This window comes from Procambarus clarkii, chromosome 70 (assembly GCF_040958095.1).
Source record: "Procambarus clarkii isolate CNS0578487 chromosome 70, FALCON_Pclarkii_2.0, whole genome shotgun sequence".
Classification (NCBI taxonomy): domain Eukaryota; kingdom Metazoa; phylum Arthropoda; class Malacostraca; order Decapoda; family Cambaridae; genus Procambarus; species Procambarus clarkii.
This window is the reverse complement of record NC_091219.1, coordinates 17,296,812-17,316,314: the sequence shown is the minus strand read 5'-3', so window position 1 is coordinate 17,316,314 and position 19,503 is coordinate 17,296,812. Positions and strand designations below refer to the sequence as shown.

The 19,503-nt window shown below is 49.6% G+C and overlaps 1 protein-coding gene across 4 annotated transcripts in view; it reads right to left on the bottom strand.

The window, feature by feature from the left end:
* LOC123750434 (serine/threonine-protein phosphatase 4 regulatory subunit 1) overlaps nt 1-19,503 on the bottom strand; it is a 365,399-nt gene that overhangs the window by 158,780 nt on the left and 187,116 nt on the right. Inside the window, exon 4 of one of the 4 annotated variants that reach the window (XM_069311602.1) lies at nt 4,893-4,910. The exons of the other annotated variants lie outside the window; for them this stretch is intronic. Within the exon in view, the coding sequence (XP_069167703.1) occupies nt 4,893-4,910 (18 nt within the window). The remainder of the gene's footprint in view (nt 1-4,892; nt 4,911-19,503) is intronic. 4 annotated transcript variants of the gene reach the window in all.

The window sequence follows — 19,503 nt, the reverse complement described above, 5'->3', positions numbered from 1 at the left end:
GTCACCAGTGTTGGTACACTTGGACACAGTCACCAGTGTTGGTACACCTGGACACAGCCACCAGTGTTGGTACACTTGGACAGTCACCAGTGTTGGTACACTTGGAGAGAGTCAGCAGGTGTAGACACACTGGGGGTCACATGTACCCACTAGAGGCCTTGTCAAACCTGGCTTACAATCTGCTGGCAACACTTCACAGACACAACGGTAAATTTAATCCGCGGCTTCACAAACCTTCTTTAGGCCCCTAGCAGGTGTGTCCCTGGCAGGTGTTTAACATGGATAACCTGGGCAGATGTGCCCTTTGACCCCGTGCAGGAGCGTCCGTGGTAGGGGACTGGTGGTGGAAGAGGGGGGAGCTGTGAAGCAGAGGTCGGTGGGACAGGAAACACAACATACCATCCCACCCTAACCTTCCTTCCCACCTCCCCCACCCCACCCCACCCCTCTCCCAGCCCCACCCCCCTCTCCTCTCCCAGCCCCACCCCCAACACCCAGCCCCACCCGTCCCCTCTCCTCTCCCAGCCCCACCCCGCTTTCCCTGATGTGAGTGTGTGTTAGTGTGAGTGTGTGAGAGTGATGGGACTGTAGTGTGGGGTCCCGTGTACCACCAGAGAGGCCACTTCCGTTCACCTGCCTGCTGCTGCTGCTTATTGAGAAGATGCAGGTGGGCGTATTAACATTGCTTGTTGCATAATGCGCTTAGTAAAGCAAGGAGCTTCATCACGGCTGAGCGAGTGTGCATGCGTGCGTGCGTGCACACGGGTGTACTCGTCTACTTCACCGTTATTGTACTTGCGGAGGTTCAGCTTCGGCTCTTTGGTCCCGCCTCTGAACTCTCAACTGGGACAGAGGTTCCCAGAGAGAGATGTACGAGCGTGTCTGTGGGGTAGGCAAGGTACTGTGGGTAGGAGGCGGCATGTGGGTGTGTGGAGTGGGTGGTGGTGGTTGACGCGGGCCCCACCACCACCACAACACCCGCTCGCCCGGAATAACAAGCCAGGTGAGCCACTCATTGCGTAGGTGTCTTAAGCAGGTGTTCGGCTGCCAGACGTGTTGACTCCACCCACCTTCCAGCCAGGTGTCTCCTCCAACATCATACTTAAGTTTCTCTAACCAGCCGCTCATCACCTGGGCGGCCAGGCTCCTCCTGGCACCCCAACACCCCTATTGACGACGATCCGGCCAATCGAGTAATTGTTTCCCCCCCACTTTGGCACTAATGGAGCCCCTGGGAACGGTGTGCTGGTTAACTGAAGGAGTGGAACACACACAACCGTAACATGAAGAGAATACAGGCACATGTCCCATGGATTGTACTAGTTGCTATACAAAAACGATTTGATGTCTCTGTATTCCATTCTGTCTCTGAATTCCTCTGTATGCCATCGCATGTTTGCACATTCATTCATGCTGGTGACATGCCTGCTAAAGCAGCCAGTTACACACCACGAATAGAAATGCATGCAAGTGGCCCCACGAATACTGAATCTAGCCTCTGGTGGAAATGTGAATGCACTAATAAAGCCGCGTGAGACATAGTATAGAGACAAGAATACCAAGAGCAACATTTGTATATGGGACCAAACTAGACCCGACCACGGCAACAACCTCATCACACACCTACAACTGACAACTCTTAAAACCACAGTCAACTGCACACCAAAAACAATGCATAGACTTAAAAATTAAATGTCATATTGAATGATGTCTGATCCGATAGGTTCCGATACAGTAAACTCTGTAAATATTAAATACTTTAACATTTGATAGTAAATGTTGGGCACAGACCAAGGATGTTATGTACCGTTACACAGTAAGGTTTGTGCCTGTGGCTTTGTCCCTACTCCCGCCCCTATCCTCTCCCCCAAGCCATGTGCCTACTACTACTATCCCCAACACCCCGCCTATTGTACACCCTAACCCCAACCCCTCCTTACATAGCCTGAGACATGCCGTACTGTTGCCTTGTAAAGCTGGTGTAAACATTGTCTAGCACCTCCCATAACACACATTTAATGGGATGTATACATACTACAAGACTGACAAGACCTGACAAGAGGGAGCCAGCTTAGCTTAGCTGCCAACACCCACACATGGTGTCAGCAAGGCGGACAGCCCGCCTGCTTTCATACCTCTCACTGTATTTCCCACTTCTACACTTCCCTTCACCTATGCCTCTCCTTCCTCTTTAACCCCCCCCCCCCAAAAAAAAAATGCATATTACTTGTGAGTTTTAATTCTAAAATAACTTGGAAAGCACTTCAAACACTACCTGAAGTAGTTAGGAGTACTTCAGGTGATAGTTGACATGATTATGTAAACATACTCTAGTCATGGGTTCTTGGATTCGACCCCTGGACAGGCGACTAAGCACCGAACTGTTTGCCACCTGTTCAACCTGCAGTAACTACCAACCAAGGCCAGAATTGATCAAGCATTTAAGCAACCACTTACGAAACCCATACATCTTTCCTCAATCATGGCGGCGCTGTTTACATTTATAAAACAGTTCTGAGCTCCGAGGCATTACGAAGTTGTTTATCAAAACAACAGTCTTGGGTTATGAGGGTTTGAAGAGCGTAAACTGTTTAATATATGCAAGCAAATGTGTCAAGATTAAGGGAGGATGTAGAGCTTTCGCAAGTGGTTGAGTAATGCTTGAAGAATGGTGGCCTTGCTTATAAGCAACTGGTGGAATGTGCTGCATGGGGAAACTAGTAGACTTGAACCAAGAGAACGCTCGTGTGAGTTCCATTACCAGTGGTTAAAGTCCACTACGGGCTCACCATAGCCCGTGCTACTTGGAACTTTTTGTTCCAAGTAGGGAATCTTAAACAACAACATACCAATGGTCTGCAACACAAGTCCTTCGTCAAGTACGTCCTAAATATTCAGTGTAGTACTATATCACAAGACGGTCAGTAGATTACTTCTGGTGCTCTGGGCATCCTTGATCAGCCAGACTGTTGCTGCTGGCATCCCTCGAGCCAAACAACTCTTCACGGACCTTGGTGATCCACCACGACGTGATCAAGAAATATTAGATATACACAGCTTTAGCGGAGCCACATAACTGTGATGACTGAACACTGTGACACCGTCCATAAGAACACGGTGAGGAGTGTATAGTGAGCACGGTGTGTGTGTGTGTGTGTGTGTGTGTGTGTGTGTGTGTGTGTGTGTGTGTGTATGTGTGTGTATGTGTGTGTATGTGTGTGTATGTGTGTGTATGTGTGTGTATGTGTGTGTATGTGTCTGTCTTATTAACTAGGAGCACAAGTCCAGCGTAAACATAGTTGTGTAATGTTTTATAAGTCCACAAGCTCGCATCGCCTGGCTCCCGACCAGGACCCGGGGGGGGGGGGGGCGATGGCCTTTACCGACGAGGGGGGGCGTTGGCCTTTACGGAGAGGAGGGGGGGGCGTTGGCCTTTACGGAGAGGAGGGGGGGGGGGCGTTGGCCTTTACCGAGGGAGGGGGGGCGCGTTGGCCTTTACCGAGGGGAGGGGGGCGTTGGCCTTTACTGAGGGGACGGGGGGGGGGGCGTTGGCCTTTACCGAGGGAGGGGGGGGCGCGTTGGCCTTTACCGAGGGAGGGGGGCGCGTTGGCCTTTACCGAGGGGAGGGGGGGCGTTGACCTTTACTGAGGGGGCGTTGGCCTTTACTGAGAGGAGGGGCGTTGGCCTTTACTGAGAGGAGGGGCGTTGGCCTTTACTGAGAGGAGGGGGCGTTGGCCTTTACTGAGAGGAGGGGGGCGTTGGCCTTTACCGAGGGGAGGGGGGGCGTTGGCCTTTACTGAGGGGAAGGGGGGCGTTGGCCTTTACCGAGGGGAAGGGGGGCGTTGGCCTTTACCGAGGGGGAGGGGGGGGGGTCGGTAGCCTTTACAGACTTACAGAAGTCGCGTCACGACAGTTTCTTAATGAAAAGTATGTGTGTATTTTTGGAGGGAAGAAATAGACTAAGCTGCTATTGCTTTATCTATCTATTTGTATTTTGTATCATTTTGTATTTTGTCTATCAGGTGTATTTAATTAGATCAACACGTCACGGAGGTCACGCCAAGATAACACCAAGAATGAAACACGAAATGTTGGAACGTTGGCTGTGGGTTGAAAAATTTCAGACCTAGTTGATGGTCAGTGGGTAGGGAGGAGTCCCCCAAGACTTATCTTGCGTCACACACACGTCACCAAGACTTACCTCCCGTCACACACACACGTCACCAAGACTCACCTCCCGTCACACACACGTCACCAAGACTCACCTCCCGTCACACACACGTCACCAAGACTCACCTCCCGTCACACACCCGTCACCAAGACTTACCTCCCGTCACACACACGTCACCAAGACTCACCTCCCGTCACACACACGTCACCAAGACTCACCTGCCGTCACACACCCGTCACCAAGACTTACCTCCCGTCACACACACGTCACCAAGACTCACCTCCCGTCACACACACGTCACCAAGACTCACCTTCCGTCACACACCCGTCACCAAGACTTACCTCCCGTCACACACCCGTCACCAAGACTCACCTGCCGTCACACACCCGTCACACACCCGTCACCTCCCGTCACACACCCGTCACCAAGACTTACCTCCCGTCACACACACGTCACCAAGACTCACCTGCCGTCACACACCCGTCACCTCCCGTCACACACACGTCACCAAGACTCACCTTCCGTCACACACCCGTCACCAAGACTCACCTCCCGTCACACACCCGTCACCAAGACTCACCTGCCGTCACACACCCGTCACCACCCGTGTACACACCCGTCACACACACGTCACCAAGACTCACCTTCCGTCACACACCCGTCACCACCCGTGTACACACCCGTCACCACCTCCCCGGACCAGAGCGGCTGGCGTCTTACCTGCAGCGGGACAAGAAACTGTACATTAGTAATAAAATATTTAACATTTTCAATGCTTAATGAAAACCATAACACTAACTACTAACTGGTATTCCCAAGCCACAGTATACCTGGAGAGTATACCTGGTCATACCTGGTCATACCTGGAGAGTATACCTGGTCATACCTGGAGAGTATACCTGGTCATACCTGGAGAGTATACCTGGTCATACCTGGTCATACCTGGAGAGTATACCTGGTCATACCTGGAGACCATACCTGATCATACCTGGAGACCATACCTGATCATACCTGGAGACCATACCTGATCATACCTGGAGAGTATACCTGATCATACCTGTTCATACCTGCAGAGTATACCTGATCATACCTGCAGAGTATACCTGATCATACCTGGAGACCATACCTGGAGACCATACCTGATAATACCTAGAGAGTATACCTGGAGACCATACCTGATCATACCTGGAGAGGCCGGAACAAGGGTGGACGTCTTCAAGAAACATTAGGCAAGTTCTTAGAAAAACTTATAAGATAAGAAACATTTAGTTTGGAAAGAGGTGCAGGAGAGGTATGACTCGTAGGGAGAATATAGGAACACTGGCCACCAGTCACATTGACTGATGAAGATTAGGTCACCCAAGAGGTTGCACGGGCACGAATAGCCCGTAAACCAGCGAGAGACCAGGTATACGCCTTTATCGAGGGGAGGGGGGCGTTGGCCTTTACCGAGGGGAGGGATGCGTTGGCCTTTACCGAGGGGAAGGGGGGCGTTGGCCTTTACCGAGGGGAGGGATGCGTTGGCCTTTACCGAGGGGAAGGGGGGCGTTGGCCTTTACCGAGGGGAAGGGGGGCGTTGGCCTTTACCGAGGGGAGGGGGGGGCGTTGGCCTTTACCGAGGGGATGGGGGCGTTGGCCTTTACCGAGGGGAGGGGGGGCGTTGGCCTTTACCGAGGGGAGGGGGGCGTTGGCCTTTACCGAGGGGAGGGTGGGCGTTGGCCTTTACCGAGGGGAGGGGAGCGTTGGCCTTTACCGAGGGGAGGGGGGGGCGTTGGCCTTTACCGAGGGGAGGGGGGCGTTGGCCTTTACCGAGGGGAGGGATGCGTTGGCCTTTACCGAGGGGAGGGATGCGTTGGCCTTTACCGAGGGGAGGGGGGGCGTTGGCCTTTACCGAGGGGAAGGGGGGGGCGTTGGCCTTTACCGAGGGGAAGGGGGGGCGTTGGCCTTTACCGAGGGGAGGGGGGGCGTTGGCCTTTACCGAGGGGAAGGGGGGGGGCGTTGGCCTTTACCGAGGGGAGGGGGGGGGGCGTTGGCCTTTACCGAGGGGAAGGGGGGGGCGGTAGCCTTTACAGACTTACAGAAGTCGCGTCACGGCAGTTTCTTAATGAAAAGTATGTGTGTATTTTTGGAGGGAAGAAATAGACTAAGCTGCTCAATCTATTTGTATTTTGTATCATTTTTGTATTTTGTATATCAGGTGTATTTAATGAGGTCAACACGTCACGGAGGTCACGCCAAGATAACACCAAGAATGAAACACGAACAGGAAGAAGTGAACGACGGGTCAGTGAGTGTGGCCCAACACGCTCCGCACCTCACCCTCCGAAATCTATATCACTCTCTACCCAATTAACATTAACTGTTCTGGCCTGAAAACAGTATAATATGACGAGGATGTCCTCCACACCGGGACGGTCCTCCACACGGCTGGGAAGGGAATGGTGACCGTAGTATGAAGGGATTATCTAGAGATGATTTCGGGGCTTTTTAGTGTCCCCGCGGCCCGGTCCTCGACCAGGCCTCCACCCCCAGGAAGCAGCCCGTGACAGCTGACTAACACCCAGGTACCTATTTTACTGCTAGATAACAGGGGCATAGGGTGAAAGAAACTCTGCCCATTGTTTCTCGCCGGCGCCTAGGATCGAACTCAGGACCACAGGATCACAAGTCCAGCGTGCTGTCCGCTCGGCCGACCGGCTCCAGTTAAGGACCTGCCCGAAACGGTGCGCGTACTAGTGGCTTTACAAGATTGTAATTACCATATTATGTATCCTCACAATCCCAATGTACCTTCTTGTATATGCAGAAATAAATAAATAAATGTATGCTGTACCAGGAGGGCAACAAGCAAGCATCAAGTAAACATCAGACTGCAGCAAATATGGTTTTCATACCATATTATATATATATATATATATATATATATATATATATATATATATATATATATATATATATATATATATATATATATATATATATATATAGATTTTCTCTATGTAGAATTTGAGTGTCTTGAGTCGATACCTGTAGTTTAGGTACTTAACTGATTCTATGCTAGTAATAATGGATTTTATTAAATTGTAGTTGGCGTGTATGTGGTCTGCCTTGAGGGAAGGAGGGGGGGGGGAGCGAGGACCCAACAGGCCAGATAGCACCAGTGCTGTGTGGAGTACATCACTGGTGTAGGGCCTCCCTTGTCTTCAATACTGGCATTACTCACACTCTTATTTCCCTGGCTGATCCCCGTGTGTGTGTACGTGTGTGTACGTGTGCTCTCGCGCTCTCTCTCTCTCTCTCTATTATATATATATATATATATATATATATATATATATATATATATATATATATATATAGGGGCTTGCAGCCCTATATATATGTAAGGGGAGAGTGGAGAGAGAATATTGGTAACACAACAAGACTAACAGTTATGAACAGGGTGATACTTAGGGGGAGGGGTGGGGGGTGAGGGGGGGGGGCGGAAACGAACAAGGGAAGGCAAATGTGAGGGGGGCCAAGGGAAGGGAGAGGGGATGGGGTTTCACTGTAAGGAGAGTAAAGAGGTGAAATGGGAATGTAAAAGTTTAGATGAAATGGGGAAGTTAGGAAGGGTGAGAGTAGTGAAGGACTAGCGAGAGTGGGTAAAAGGGTTGAACACGAGTAGGGAGGGGAAGTAATAGGGAGAGATAATCAAGTGGGAGAGATATGGAGAAGGGAGAGTGAAGATATGGGAAGGAGTTGGGAAGCGCGGGTGCTTGGAATAGAGGGGGGAAAATGAGTGAAGGGATATGAAAGGGGGAGAGAAGGGAAGGTGGAGCGGTGAGGGGAAGTGGTGGGGCAGGATAGAGGGGCCAGCTACAAGGTGGGGATGGGGGGGGGGGGGGTCGTCACGGCCGGCGACTACCGCCACACCACATGGCTAATTTTCAATCATCAGAGGAAGCAGTCAACCGAGCATATCGCCGCCGCCTCCTCGCTCCTTGCTGCTCCTGCTGCTGCGCTCCGTGCTGCTTTCTCAGCTTCTGGTGCTTCAGTCTGAGCTGGCGCTGCTACTACGGCTAGTGGTGGTGGTGCTGACGACCCCCAATGAGTCTGCTCACAGACACGACAGTCCAACACAGGGAAGGTTACTATGTAAATGCACCACTTGCATCAAAAATATGCAGCGAGTAATCCCACCACGTCGCCTCAGACGCCCAACAAGCAGACACGACGGCAGGAGCAGACACGACGCCAGGAGCAGACACGGTAGACACAAGTAACTGTACCTGTATTTATCCAGATCTAAATCCGCGTTGACCTGGATTGCGTAGTTCTGACTCCATTATCAATCTCTCAAAGACCTTAATGACGTTAATGCGACGGTAATACATTATATATTGCTTTACTACCTACCTTGTGTAATGGGGGGGGGGGAAGGTGTGCCACAGGTATAGTAATGTCAATATCTTGTTTAGTCAACTGTGTTTAGTGTTGATATCTTTTATGGTTTCAATTGTGTAAGTTGTCATTGATGACGCGCGCCTGGGCCTTCAAGCTTGTGTTGTTTAACACGCTGCTAAACATGACTGTTCTTTCACAGTAATTTAAGTTAGAGATTTCTTATGATAATGTGATCCATGAGCTCCTGCTTGGAGCGGCCCGCAAGCCTTCATCACGGGAGGTTCGCCATCCCTTGGTGAAACTTCCCATTCTTGATCACGGTCACTTTTGTTACGCAATATTTCTTACAGTTGTTGTGAGAGTGAAGAGCCACACACAGTGTTCACTGACTGTGGTGATGGCACCTGTACGCCTCACTGGGCGCAGGCTACAGTTCCTCCCATCTCTCTCACACAACCAGGCTGTTGTGTTGTGCACATTTGGGACCTTCCAGTTGTGTCCATACCTGGCCTCCCTGGCCTTCCAGTAGTCTACATGTATATATTATGCAATACCGCTCTCATTTTTCTAGAGTACATTTTCAAGACTCCAGGGGTGGAGACGGCTGCTGCAGGGTTGTCCAGGGTGGTGACGGCTGCTGCAGGGTTGTACGAGGGCTTTAGCTGTGTAGAGATATCTTTAGTTACCCTACTCTTGCAGTCTGGCCTGGGGCCAGACGTCCCCTGGTGAATGCCTGGTTCATGAGGCTGTTTATGTTCGTAGCCCGCAGGTCCCCACACAGCCATCACAGTCAGGCTGATCTGCTAACTCCACCACAAACTTACCTCTTGTAAGAGATATTTTGTATATTTTTGACAGGATGCTGAAGAGTCGTAATTCTTTGATGTTTAAACCCATCTAATTGTTGTTACGACATCCTTAGTGTTCAGTGTATTTAGATACACTCACTATCATATCTCTCAACAGTATCTTTCACGTGTATATTACCAGAACACTCATCGTTATAGCATGAAGTACAACGCACAATGATATCACATTAACGTCATGTATCAATGAGAAAATCAGTAGGAGCCGTGAGGTGGATTCGAACCTATGCTCTGGGTACTCCCAAGCAACACCTTAGATTACTACATCCCGACATTGTCGGAAGAATTGACCATGTGATGTCTCTGTGCATTTGTAGAGAAGCTTTGGATGTAGAATTCCTAGAATACAAAGCTAGAGTGCATGTTACGAATTGTGTAAATTTCCTTTATTAAGCTTAAACGGAAGCTCCAGGAACCCTAGAGGATTCAGTGGTATCCCAGGTTTCTTTTATTTTGACCATGTCGTGGTGGTGTTGTCAAAGGTGTTTGCTTGGGTGTACCCAGAGAATAGGTTCGCATTGTCTTCACGGCTCCTACCGATTTTCTCTATGTAGAATTTGAGTGTCTTGAGTCGATACCTGTAGTTTAGGTACTTAACTGATTCTATGCTAGTAATAATGGATTTTATTAAATTGTAGTTGGCGTGTATGTGGTCTGCCTTGAGGGAAGGAGGGGGGGGGAGCGAGGACCCAACAGGCCAGATAGCACCAGTGCTGTGTGGAGTACATCACTGGTGTAGGGCCTCCCTTGTCTTCAATACTGGCATTACTCACACTCTTATTTCCCTGGCTGATCCCCGTGTGTGTGTACGTGTGTGTACGTGTGCTCTCGCGCTCTCTCTCTCGCGCGCGCTCTCGCTCTCGCGCTCTCTCTCGCTCTCGTGCTCTCTCTCTCGCTCTCGCGCTCTCTCTCTCGCTCTCGCGCTCTCTCTCTCTCGCTCTCGCGCTCTCTCTCTCTCGCTCTCGCGCTCTCTCTCTCTCTCGCTCTCGCGCTCTCTCTCTCTCTCGCTCTCGCGCTCTCTCTCTCTCTCTCTCGCTCTCGCGCTCTCTCTCTCGCTCTCTCTCTCGCTCTCTCTCTCTCTCGCTCTCTCTCTCTCTCTCTCTCTCTCTCTCTCTCTAAACCCCACACATCGGAATGACGAGGAGACGACGACGTTTCGGTCCGTCCTGGACCACTATCAAGTCAATAATCACAATCAACTTGATAATGGTCCGAGGGACTGAAACGTTCGTCGTGATCTCATCATCTTGTGTGTGGCTTAGTCTTCACGTCTTCAGCCTCGTTATTGTGACTCATCGTTTCCATCATTCCAAGGGTTTCGACCCGGCCTCTTCCCACCATCAGATCGAACTTTTAACCTGTATTCCTTTAATTTGGGTTTTCGCTTTTCGCAGATCGGTGGCGGAATTTTGTTTAATGTTAAACAGAACCTTATTATCAGTTTCCCCAGGAGAGACTTTACTGATCTTATTGTAATTTGTCTGCCTTGAACATATTTTCGACTTCCCACCATGACAGGTAAAAGATGTACAGGTTCCTAAGTGCTTGCGTAACTGCTTCGTGAATCTGGCCCCAAGTACTTACGCAAGTACTTACGAACCTGTACATCTTTCCTCAATCTTTGGCGGCTTTGGTTACATTTATTAAACAGTTTACAAGCAGGAAAACTTGCCAATCAACTGTTGTTATTGTTATAAACAGCCTCCTGGTGCTTCGGAGTTCACTAACTGTTTAATAATTGTAAACAAAGCTGCCAAAAATTTAGAAAAAATGTTCAGGTTCCTAAGTGCTTGCGTAACCGCTTCGTGAATCAGGTCCCAGGGCACAAGTGTGGAGCTGAGCTGCACCTCGGGAAGACTGGATTTCGCGTGACTTACTCGCACTCTGTAATATGTTCCATGTTTGCTGTGACAGGATGAACAACCCAGCGGGTTTTCTTCCTATTGGGGAGTGTTGTACATGCTGCTATGGCGGTGTGTCCACTCACAGGATGAGTGGCGCTGCCCAATACTGTCACTATGGCGGTGTGTCCACTCACAGGATGAGTGGCGCTGCCCAATACTGTCACTATGGCGGTGTGTCCACTCACAAGATGAGTGGCGCTGCCCAATACTGTCACTATGGCGGTGTGTCCACTCACAAGATGAGTGGCGCTGCCCAATAAACTCGCCCCTCGGGGCAAAATTAAAAAAAAAAAAAAAAATTCCATGTTTGAAAACATAGCTCCGTATTTTACCCCGTATTCCGTTGAGGGCGGCGGCGGGTGGGGCGGGTGGTGTAGTGAAGAGGTTGGTGGAGCGAGGCCAGGGCGTACCTCCCCCTGCCGGTACTTCCTGACCACGTGGCGGAGACACACAACACCAGCCTCTCCCTCCCTCCCTCCAACAATACATCGCCAACACCACTCTTCTCCACCAAACACGTGCGCTTTAACACTCAGTAATTTCATGCAACAAAATCGAGTAACCGCCAGGTGGGAACATCAATGGTTCCAGTAGTAGTCTTGTAGTAGTAGTAGTAGTAGTAGTAGTAGTAGTAGTAGTCGTCGTCACGGTCCAACAGGCTGTTGTTCCTTGGAGCGGCTCGCGGCACCACACATCCACTATAACCTTGATTGGTTCACGAATCCTGGGTGTTGGTTGTAGTCGTGAGGCGAGGCTTCGAACACACTGGCCATTCATACCGCCAGTCCTGGTCACGACGGCTGAGTTTGCATTAATGAGAGAATGTACATGTACTCACCTAATTGTGCTCACAGGTGATAAGCTTCAGCTCCAGGATTCCACCTCTCAACATGAAATCAATTGATGCACAGGTTCCCAAACATATGCTTTCTTACCTGGATGGACTTCTGGGAATTATTCTAGTCCCCAAGCCCGGCCCGGGTCCAAGCTTGACTTGTGAGAGTTTGGTCCAACAGGCTGTTGCTTGGAGCGGCCCGCAGGCCCACATACCCAATACATCCTGGTTGCTCAGGCACTTCTTGCAGAAAACTGTCCAATTTCCACTTTTGTCCCGGCAATATTTCTTATACTATTAAATCCTTTTGCTCCTCTTTGATTCTTGGTTTTACACCACCCATCTTGCTCGTCTATATGTTTCTTCCGTATGGTCAGACTGATTCAATGCATTTATTGGGCTCTTGCCTAGCTTGTGGTCCACATTGGTCCTTATATGCTCTCCCGGCCTGGCCCCTGCTTGGTGGTAACTATCAGTCAGGCTGTTGCTTGCAGCAGCCTGCAGGCACATACAGCCACTCAAACCACATGATCCACCAAAATTTGTTATACTTCGTGGGAGGAGGATGAAGAGTCGAGGACCAGGGATATTCCCAGAGTGTGTGTGAGAGTGAGTGAGTGAGTGAGTGAGTGAGTGAGTGAGTGAGTGAGTGAGTGAGTGAGTGAGTGAGTGAGTGAGTGAGTGAGTGAGTGAGTGAGTGAGTGAGTGAGTGAGTGAGGAGTGAGTGAGTGAGTGAGTGTGTTGTGCCTATGGAGCCTCCCCTCCTCACCGGACTTATCACAAGTTCCTACCTGATGTTTCGCGACAGTTTATATGTTATGTGAGAGGGCGAGGAAATACCTCTGGACTATGTAGTGGGTGTGCTCCACAGAGGAGCATGAAGGAGTGTATCTGTGATACACACGAGAGTGGGTGTGCTCCACAGAGGAGCATGAAGGAGTGTATCAGTGATACACACGAGAGTGGGTGTGCTCCACAGAGGAGCATGAAGGAGTGTATCTGTGATACACACGAGAGTGGGTGTGCTCCACAGAGGAGCATGAAGGAGTGTATCAGTGATGCACACGAGAGTGGGTGTGCTCCACAGAGGAGCATGAAGGAGTGTATCTGTGATACACACGAGAGTGGGTGTGCTCCACAGAGGAGCATGAAGGAGTGTATCTGTGATACACACGAGAGTGGGTGTGCTCCACAGAGGAGCATGAAGGAGTGTATCTGTGATACACACGAGAGTGGGTGTGCTCCACAGAGGAGCATGAAGGAGTGTATCTGTGATACACACGAGAGTGGGTGTGCTCCACAGAGGAGCATGAAGGAGTGTATCTGTGATACACACGAGAGTGGGTGTGCTCCACAGAGGAGCATGAAGGAGTGTATCTGTGATACACACGAGAGTGGGTGTGCTCCACAGAGGAGCATGAAGGAGTGTATCTGTGATACACACGAGAGTGGGTGTGCTCCACAGAGGAGCATGAAGGAGTGTATCTGTGATACACACGAGAGTGGGTGTGCTCCACAGAGGAGCATGAAGGAGTGTATCTGTGATACACACGAGAGTGGGTGTGCTCCACAGAGGAGCATGAAGGAGTGTATCTGTGATACACACGAGAGTGGGTGTGCTCCACAGAGGAGCATGAAGGAGTGTATCTGTGATACACACGAGAGTGGAGCGCCCAGTGAATGTCACGCTGCATAATACACAACAAGACAAAATGACACGTGCTGAACTTTACAAAGTTTTATTTATTTATTCTGATATTTCAAACGCCGAAATCGTGAATGGGCAGCCAGGCTGTGAATGAATTTACCTCAAATGACCGCACATTCATACAAAGACATGATATGAATTCAAAGGAAATATGAATGAACTCGCCCTGCACCTAAACGCTATACTACTATCATGAACGCGTGTGACTTGCGTATGCCTGGTCCCGTGTGTCCCCTAGTCCTATGCAATATCTTGTGTGAGAGTTTGTCCTCTCTTGTTTGTAGGCGGATCCTATGCAAGTTTTGACGTACACGGTCCACAGGGGCCAGAGGCCAGATTCACGAAGCAGTTACGAAAGTACTTACGAACATGTACATCTTTCCTCAATCTTTGATGACCTAGGGTCCCTACGCCAGGCCAGGCAAGTCCCACCACTCTACGCCAGGCTGGTAACAAACAGGTTTGGACGGGGAGCGGCTGTCTCAGGAACAATTACTAAGGTAGGCTCAAAGACTAAGTCAAAACGAACGTTTGGAGCTGCACCAATGTACCGAGGCAGGTGGAGAGCACAAGTAAGGAAACATTGTCATCTTCAACCAGCTCCACCACCCTGAGCAGTGACGTTAACACTTGTAAGACATTAGCAGGTGAGGAGCCGCAGGCCGTCCCTACCTCGTAGACTGGGGCGCGGTTCCCTCGCTATCACTAAGTTACTATACTGGGCATCTTGGGCCTTAACAGTGCGCATGCGCCACCTTCCTTCATTGATCCAACCATCATTCATTCCAAGTAAATACCATGAGCCAGCATCCGTGGCCAGCTGATATTGACTCATGACCTTTGTGGAGAGCTGATAGTCCATTCATCAGCCACGAAGCCACACAACCAATCCTGTTACTCCACGCTGTACTTGTACCCTCCCCCCTCCCCCCCTCCCTCGCTCCTGCACTCTCCCCCCTCCATTCCTCTTGCACCCTCCTCCGCCCCTTCCTGCACCCCAACACCACCACTTCTCTTTTTCATTCATGACACCAAAACATTCCTCAGCTTACCACAACCCTTAGATATGCAGCCTTAGTTCTACACTTTGTTAATACTGGTATTGCTACAACACTAACCCACCCACTCCTCCCCTGGGAGGGAAAACTCCACCCACTCCTCCCCTGGGGGGGACCCTCCACCCACTCCTCCCCTGGGGGGGACCCTCCACCTACTCCTCCCCTGGGGGGGACCCTCCACCCACTCCTCCCCTGGGGGGAACCCTCCACCCACTCCTCCCCTGGGGGGGACCCTCCACCCACTCCTCCCCTGGGGGGGGGACCCTCCACCCACTCCTCCCCTGGGGGGGGACCCTCCACCCACTCCTCCCCTGGGGGGGGACCCTCCACCCACTCCTCCCCTGGGGGGGGACCCTCCACCCACTCCTCCCCTGGGGGGGGACCCTCCACCCACTCCTCCCCTGGGGGGGGACCCTCCACCCACTCCTCCCCTGGGGGGGACCCTCCACCCACTCCTCCCCTGGGGGGGGGACCCTCCACCCACTCCTCCCCTGGGGGGGGACCCTCCACCCACTAGATTTATCAATAGACATCCATATATGCTGAAATACATGTGAAGTACATCACAGCTGCCCCCCCCCCATGCACTCTGGCTTGTACTCTAGTGGGCCAAAGTGTTGTTTGGGAGTACCCAGAGCATACGTTCGAATCCACCTCACGGCTCCGACTGATTTTCTCATTGATAGATGACGGTAATGTTATTTCTTTGTGTATTTCAAAGTGATGTTTATGGTTAGAGAGCCAAGATGTATTGTGACATAATTTATACCACAAAATTAGGCCAAGACGCCTGACAGCTGAGTGGACAGCGCTTCGGATTCGTAGTCCTGAGGTTCCGGGTTCGATCCCCGGTGGAGGCGGAGGCAAATGGACAAAAAGTTTCTTTCACTCTGATGCCCCTGTTACCTAGCAGTAAATAGATACCTGGGAGTTAGACAGCTGCTACGGGCTGCTTCCTGGGGGTGTGTAACAAAAAGGAGGCTTGGTCGAGGACCGGGCCGCGGGGACGCTAAGCCCCGAAATCATCAAGATAACCTCAAGAAAGAAGTAGAGATAAAATAAACTAATCTGTAAATCCAGAAAGGTAATCCAAATCTAAGTAAAATCCAAATAAAGGTAACCTTCAGCGTTAGAGAAGCAATGACCTGACACTGGCCACAGCGTGGTCAACTATCATACCTCTTCGACCCGAGGCCAAGATGATAACCCTTTGAGACTGGTGCTATATTGATATCGACCAACACCAGGCAAGTGGGGAGACTTGGCGTGACGTACTCACCTAGTTGTATTCACCTAGTTGTGTTTGCGGGGGTTGAGCTTTGATCTTTCGGCCTGCCTCTCAACTGTCAATCAACTGCTTACTATTTTTTCCCCACCACACACACACACACACACACACACACACACACACACACACACACACACACACACACACACACACTCACACTCACACTCACACTCCACGAAGCAGCCCGTGATAGCTGACTAACTCCCAGGTACCTATTTACTGCTAGGTAACAGGGGCATTCAGGGTGAAAGAAACTTTACCCATTTGTTTCTGGATGTAGTATGAGCACACGCGTGTCCTCCACCTTCCCTTCGCGCAATACTAACACCAACTAAAGTCAAAAGAGGTTGCAGACCACAAGAGCAAGCAACTTGGCGATGTTGTTGATTTCAACAACAATTTCAACAACATTTCAACAACCATCATCAACCTGTTGTTGATTTGGGAGTTCTACTCCCAAAGCAATCCGCGGTGATTGCCAGGGGCCAGATTCACGAAGCAGTTACGTCAGCACTTACGAATCTGTACACCTTTTCTCAATCTTTGACGGCTTTGTTTACAACTTTTAAACAGTTAATGAGCTCCGAAGCACCAGGAGGCTGTTTATAACAATAACAACAGTTGATTGGGAAGTTTTCATGCTTGTAAACTGTTTAATAAATGTAACCAAAGCCGTCAAAGATTGAGAAAAGATGTACACGTTCGTAAGTGCTTGCGTAACTGCTTCGTGAATCTGGGTCCAGGCCTGTGAGCCCGTGATCTCCGTCGACTGTGGCACCAAAGGCAGTGACTGTGCCATCAAAACCCGCATTCAATACCGCACAAGTGTTCTCATGACACGAAGAGCACCGCTCCTGTGCCAGGTAAGTCCACTACGGGCTCACCATAGCCCGTGCTACTTGGAACGTGTTCCGAGTAGCTGAATCTATAACATGTTCTCATGAACTATCCGTAATAGTTCCCGGCCAGCTTGATTCATTAACCACAATTTGCTGGTAGTAACCAGTACGACCAGAGGAATAACGAGGAACCTGCAAGATACGACCCAGCCTGTGGGACGACGACACCTCACTATGGAGACCAGTGCTAAAGTGGGAGCTGATAACCGCAAGATAGCCACTATACCAAATGGTAGACAAGAAATGCTAAACTACAAACCACTGTCTCTCTCTCACTTGCATATCATGCTCCACGACTAAGATATCCTTAGGATGATATCCTAAGACACTAAGAGGCTAATATAACATCTGGTGTTTGTAACGCTACACCAGCATGGGTTCAAGGATGGCAAATCCTGCACCACCAACTTGTTGATATAATTATATGACCGGGATGACAGAGAATGGCGGTCAGAATACATATTTTCGGAGACCGTTGGAAAGCCTTTTACACAGAACCCCGTACGAGGCTCGACTCCGAGTTGGCACAACAATGTATAAGGAAGTATCCTTGAAGCAGCAGAGAGCAAAGGGGGGGGGGGGGAGAGAAAGGGAGATTTCAGAGTTAAGAATTCACTATTATTGCTTATTTCGTCCATGATCATGTGAATGATCTTCTAGAATTAATTACTATTTTCAATAATTATTATTTTCAAAGTTTTCTTAAAAAACAACAACAGGATGATCTGAACAAACAAATCGTTAGCAGTTTAAGCAATGTGCGCAGTCATGAAGCACGAGGTTATCTTCTTGAGGTTATCTTGAGAGGATTTCGGGGCTTTAGTGTCCCCGCGGCCCGGTCCTCGACCAGGCCTCCACCCCCAGGAAGCAGCCCGTGACAGCTGACTAACACCCAGGTACCTATTTTACTGCTAGGTAACAGGGGCATAGGGTGAAAGAAACTCTGTCAATTGTTTCTCGCCGGCGCCTGGGATCGAACCCAGGACCACAGGATCACTAGTCCAGCGTGCTGTCCGCTCGGCCGACCGGCTCCTCGGCTAGACATAAGATACTAAATAGAGAGACAATCGCCCTCAACTCTGACAGATAAATTACACAAGAGTTTAATATCTTACCGAACCTCTCACCAGAAGCCCACTAGTACTGTCAATAAGGATTGGTTGAGGACTAATTACTAATATATGTACTTTAATACTGTAATTTGTTTGACTGCATATATATATATAAATTTTAAAATACCCTCCCCCCCCCAATGTGCAAGAAGTCGATTTGTGAGAATATTGGAGAAATACAGTCTGCTAAATATCATACAAATTATAAATTAGTGTAAATATAAACACTATATAAATTCATATAAATTAAATATAAATCTCACAATCTAAATGAAGTTAAGCAATTCGAGAGGCTAGTCACCGGACTAGTTAGTCCCAGATCCGAGATGAATAAATATCGGGGAAACATAGAAATTAAACCCCCCCATCACCGGTGAAAAAACCGGGTGAGACATGATTACCACATATATAATCTTTAGGTAAATGTATACGGTTGACAAGGACATTATTTTAAAATTGATTGTTTATGAATAGGGGGGGGGCTTACGCTTCCCCCGTGTGGGGGTCGGGGGCTCCCGTGTCGTAGTGCCTAAGTGAAGCAAATGTTTACTTCGTCGATAACTTATAAGAGTACAAGTGTTTAAAAGACGTTCCCGAATGTGTTGCACAGAAACCATCACTATTTCCCTGCAATGTGAACACGTTTAATGCACTAAGAAGTAAAAGAAAAAACAAAGTGATGGAGGAAGCCGTGATACACAGCTTCACATACATTATTAAAGACAGAGGCAGGACCCAAGAGATGAAGCTCTACCTCCATAACACAGCTGTCTCCCCTCAGACACATCGTGTAAGGTACTAGAGACTAGCCAAGAGGCCCAGGGAACACGTGGAACAGCTTCCGTAACAATTGGTCAATATAGGTACAGAGAAGGAAAGCGTCATGTGACTAAGCTGAAGTAGGGAACACACACAATTCACTGACAGCAGCTGTCTGACACAGCAGCAAGTGAGGTTGGTCTTCAAGCTTGAGCAGCACCACCAGGAACCGGAACAGTGTTCAAGTGGCCGAGGAGAGCGTACCTGCCCCACAAGGAGCCCATCAGGTTACCTGTGAGAGGAGAAGCGCCGGAGTGAGAGACAGACAGGCACGTGTCACTGGGATAATCACCATCCACAACACGCGAGGATTGTCGCATGCATCGGAACCTGCACAAGTTACAACTTGTCAAAAGTGATTTATTAATTTCAATGCAAGTGAGTTCAAGATCATGAGGTTACAGACGAGAATGACGACCAAGGAAAAGAAAAAAACATCAAGGAAAGACAAATGTC